At 53.6% G+C, this 1,895-nt stretch overlaps 1 protein-coding gene across 1 annotated transcript in view; it reads right to left on the reverse strand.

Annotated features, from left to right (window-relative positions):
- MERTK (MER proto-oncogene, tyrosine kinase) overlaps nt 1–1,895 on the reverse strand; it is an 18,419-nt gene that overhangs the window by 6,005 nt on the left and 10,519 nt on the right. The window contains exons 9-10 of the mRNA XM_009694863.1: nt 1,294–1,447; nt 786–939 (exon numbers count right to left, since the gene is read on the reverse strand). Coding sequence (XP_009693165.1) covers nt 786–939; nt 1,294–1,447 — 308 coding nt within the window. The remainder of the gene's footprint in view (nt 1–785; nt 940–1,293; nt 1,448–1,895) is intronic.

Raw genomic sequence — 1,895 nt, forward strand, 5'->3', positions numbered from 1 at the left:
AGGAAAGGGATCCTTACATACTGCTGGTTTCCAAACGGGGATGGGGGTGATGCCCTGGGAGATCAGAGTAGACGGGATTCCTTCACCAGCGCAATAAACTCCCTTACTGAAATAAGGCTCTTCCAAAAGAGTTAATTATATCACGTTTCCAGTTTGGCACTGGACACCCAAGCGATAGCGCTTATAAGAAAAGCTGCTCGCACCACAATTGTTTAACAAAAAACAGTAGCACAGGGCAGTTAAATGTCACTTAGAAAGTCACAAGGGTGAGTGCGTAGCGTTGGCTTATTGTAGCAGAAAATAGCCCTTTGTCCACATTATTAAAACCCCACTTATGCAGTCCTGCGGCAGTCTCTCTGCCCGGCGGGGCTGGTGCCACGCTTAGCCATCGGACCAAGACAGATCTGGCGTGTGATGAGGCAGGAGGCGTTTCTCTAGGTCACAGGAGACAGGATATTATACATCTCTCCTCTCTCACCTGGGTCAAAATGCCGAGTGGCACAAGTTTACTTCCCTTTAAAAAAAGGAATAGTAAGCGAAAGGTGAACTCTTAGGCTAAGGAAGACAGGGGAAGTACCACTGCTGCAGTAAAAATACACTTAGTCCCTCAGTACAGGCATAAAAAAAAATGCCATTTCTGGCAATGACGTCAGTATCGGAGACAGAAACCTTGTCCCCAAGTCCAGCACGGGCTGTTGGCCACCCGTGCTGCCTGTCTGTGCCCCACGTGCCTGCCACCTGCCCAGCTCGGGGCACCTCCGCAAGGTGTTTTCCCTTCAGCTTACCCGTATTTCGTTTCCACGCATCTTTTCTGGATGACCACAGACAAGCAGAGGATCAGCCCGACGGCAATCGTCCCACAGATAAAGCCCAGGGCTACGATAAAGGAGTCCACATTCCCAGAGGCTGGAGTCGAAGAGGGGGCTGAGGTTACTAATCCTAAGAAAATATCCTATTAAATGGAGCCAGTGAAAGAGTCAGCCTGCAGCACCCAGGGATTGGGGGAGGATTTCCCAGGGGCTGAAACCAAGCCCAGTAAAGCCTGAAGGGTTACATGGGAGAAGAGGGCATGAGGACCAAAGTTGCACATGGAGAGCAAGACTCTCCTGGCTACCAAAGCACACTGAAGGTCCCAGATTCTTGGCTGGCAGCCTGGCTGTCAGGAAAAGCATCTGAAGGAGGATGGAGGGATGCCAAATGGCCTTGGCCGAGGAAGGAAAGCACACCCTGCGTGTTTCCCCATCGTCCTCCCCTGCACCCGCACCGCACGGGCAGGGACGGGCATCTCCTTACCGCTGCCAGGGATGAAGACCTCCACCGGCCTGCTGAAAGGTCCCACTCCCCCTTTGGTGACGGCAGCCACACGGACGGAGCAGGTGGCATTGGTGGCCACCACGGGCAGGATGGCCATGCTGGCGTTCTGCTGGGCTTCAGCGGAGACGTTCTGCTGGAGAGAGGAAGGGAAGAAAAGCCTGGGCTGGGGGAGATGGTGGTCCGTCCCTACAGCAGGAGGGAAACCTGGAGATTTATTGAGAATTGTCCCCGTGTCAAACTTCTATGTTGTTTTGCTTTCACAAGCCCAGAGGAAATGCAGCACCGAGCTGTTTATGGAGAGTAATAGCCCTGCCTGCAAGAGCCAGACGGGATCTGGAAAGGGGCTGAGCAGCATTTCCCGTTCAAACCTTGTGCCGCTGTCGGTCTTTGCTTGTCAACAGCAGTGGGACCAGCAGCCTGAGCCAGAAAAGAGGCAGGAAAGCAATCTTGCAAAGAAGGGGGAAAGGCACTTCACGCACTGGCAGTAACACGGATTTTGATCCCCAGCCTTCATTGCAGTTGACTCAGCCAGCGGAGCCTCGCACTCCTCTTCGCTGCTGGCCAGGGATGCCCGTGGCTCC

This window comes from Cariama cristata, unplaced genomic scaffold, assembly GCF_000690535.1.
Source record: "Cariama cristata isolate BGI_N322 unplaced genomic scaffold, ASM69053v1 scaffold31582, whole genome shotgun sequence".
NCBI lineage: Eukaryota > Metazoa > Chordata > Aves > Cariamiformes > Cariamidae > Cariama > Cariama cristata.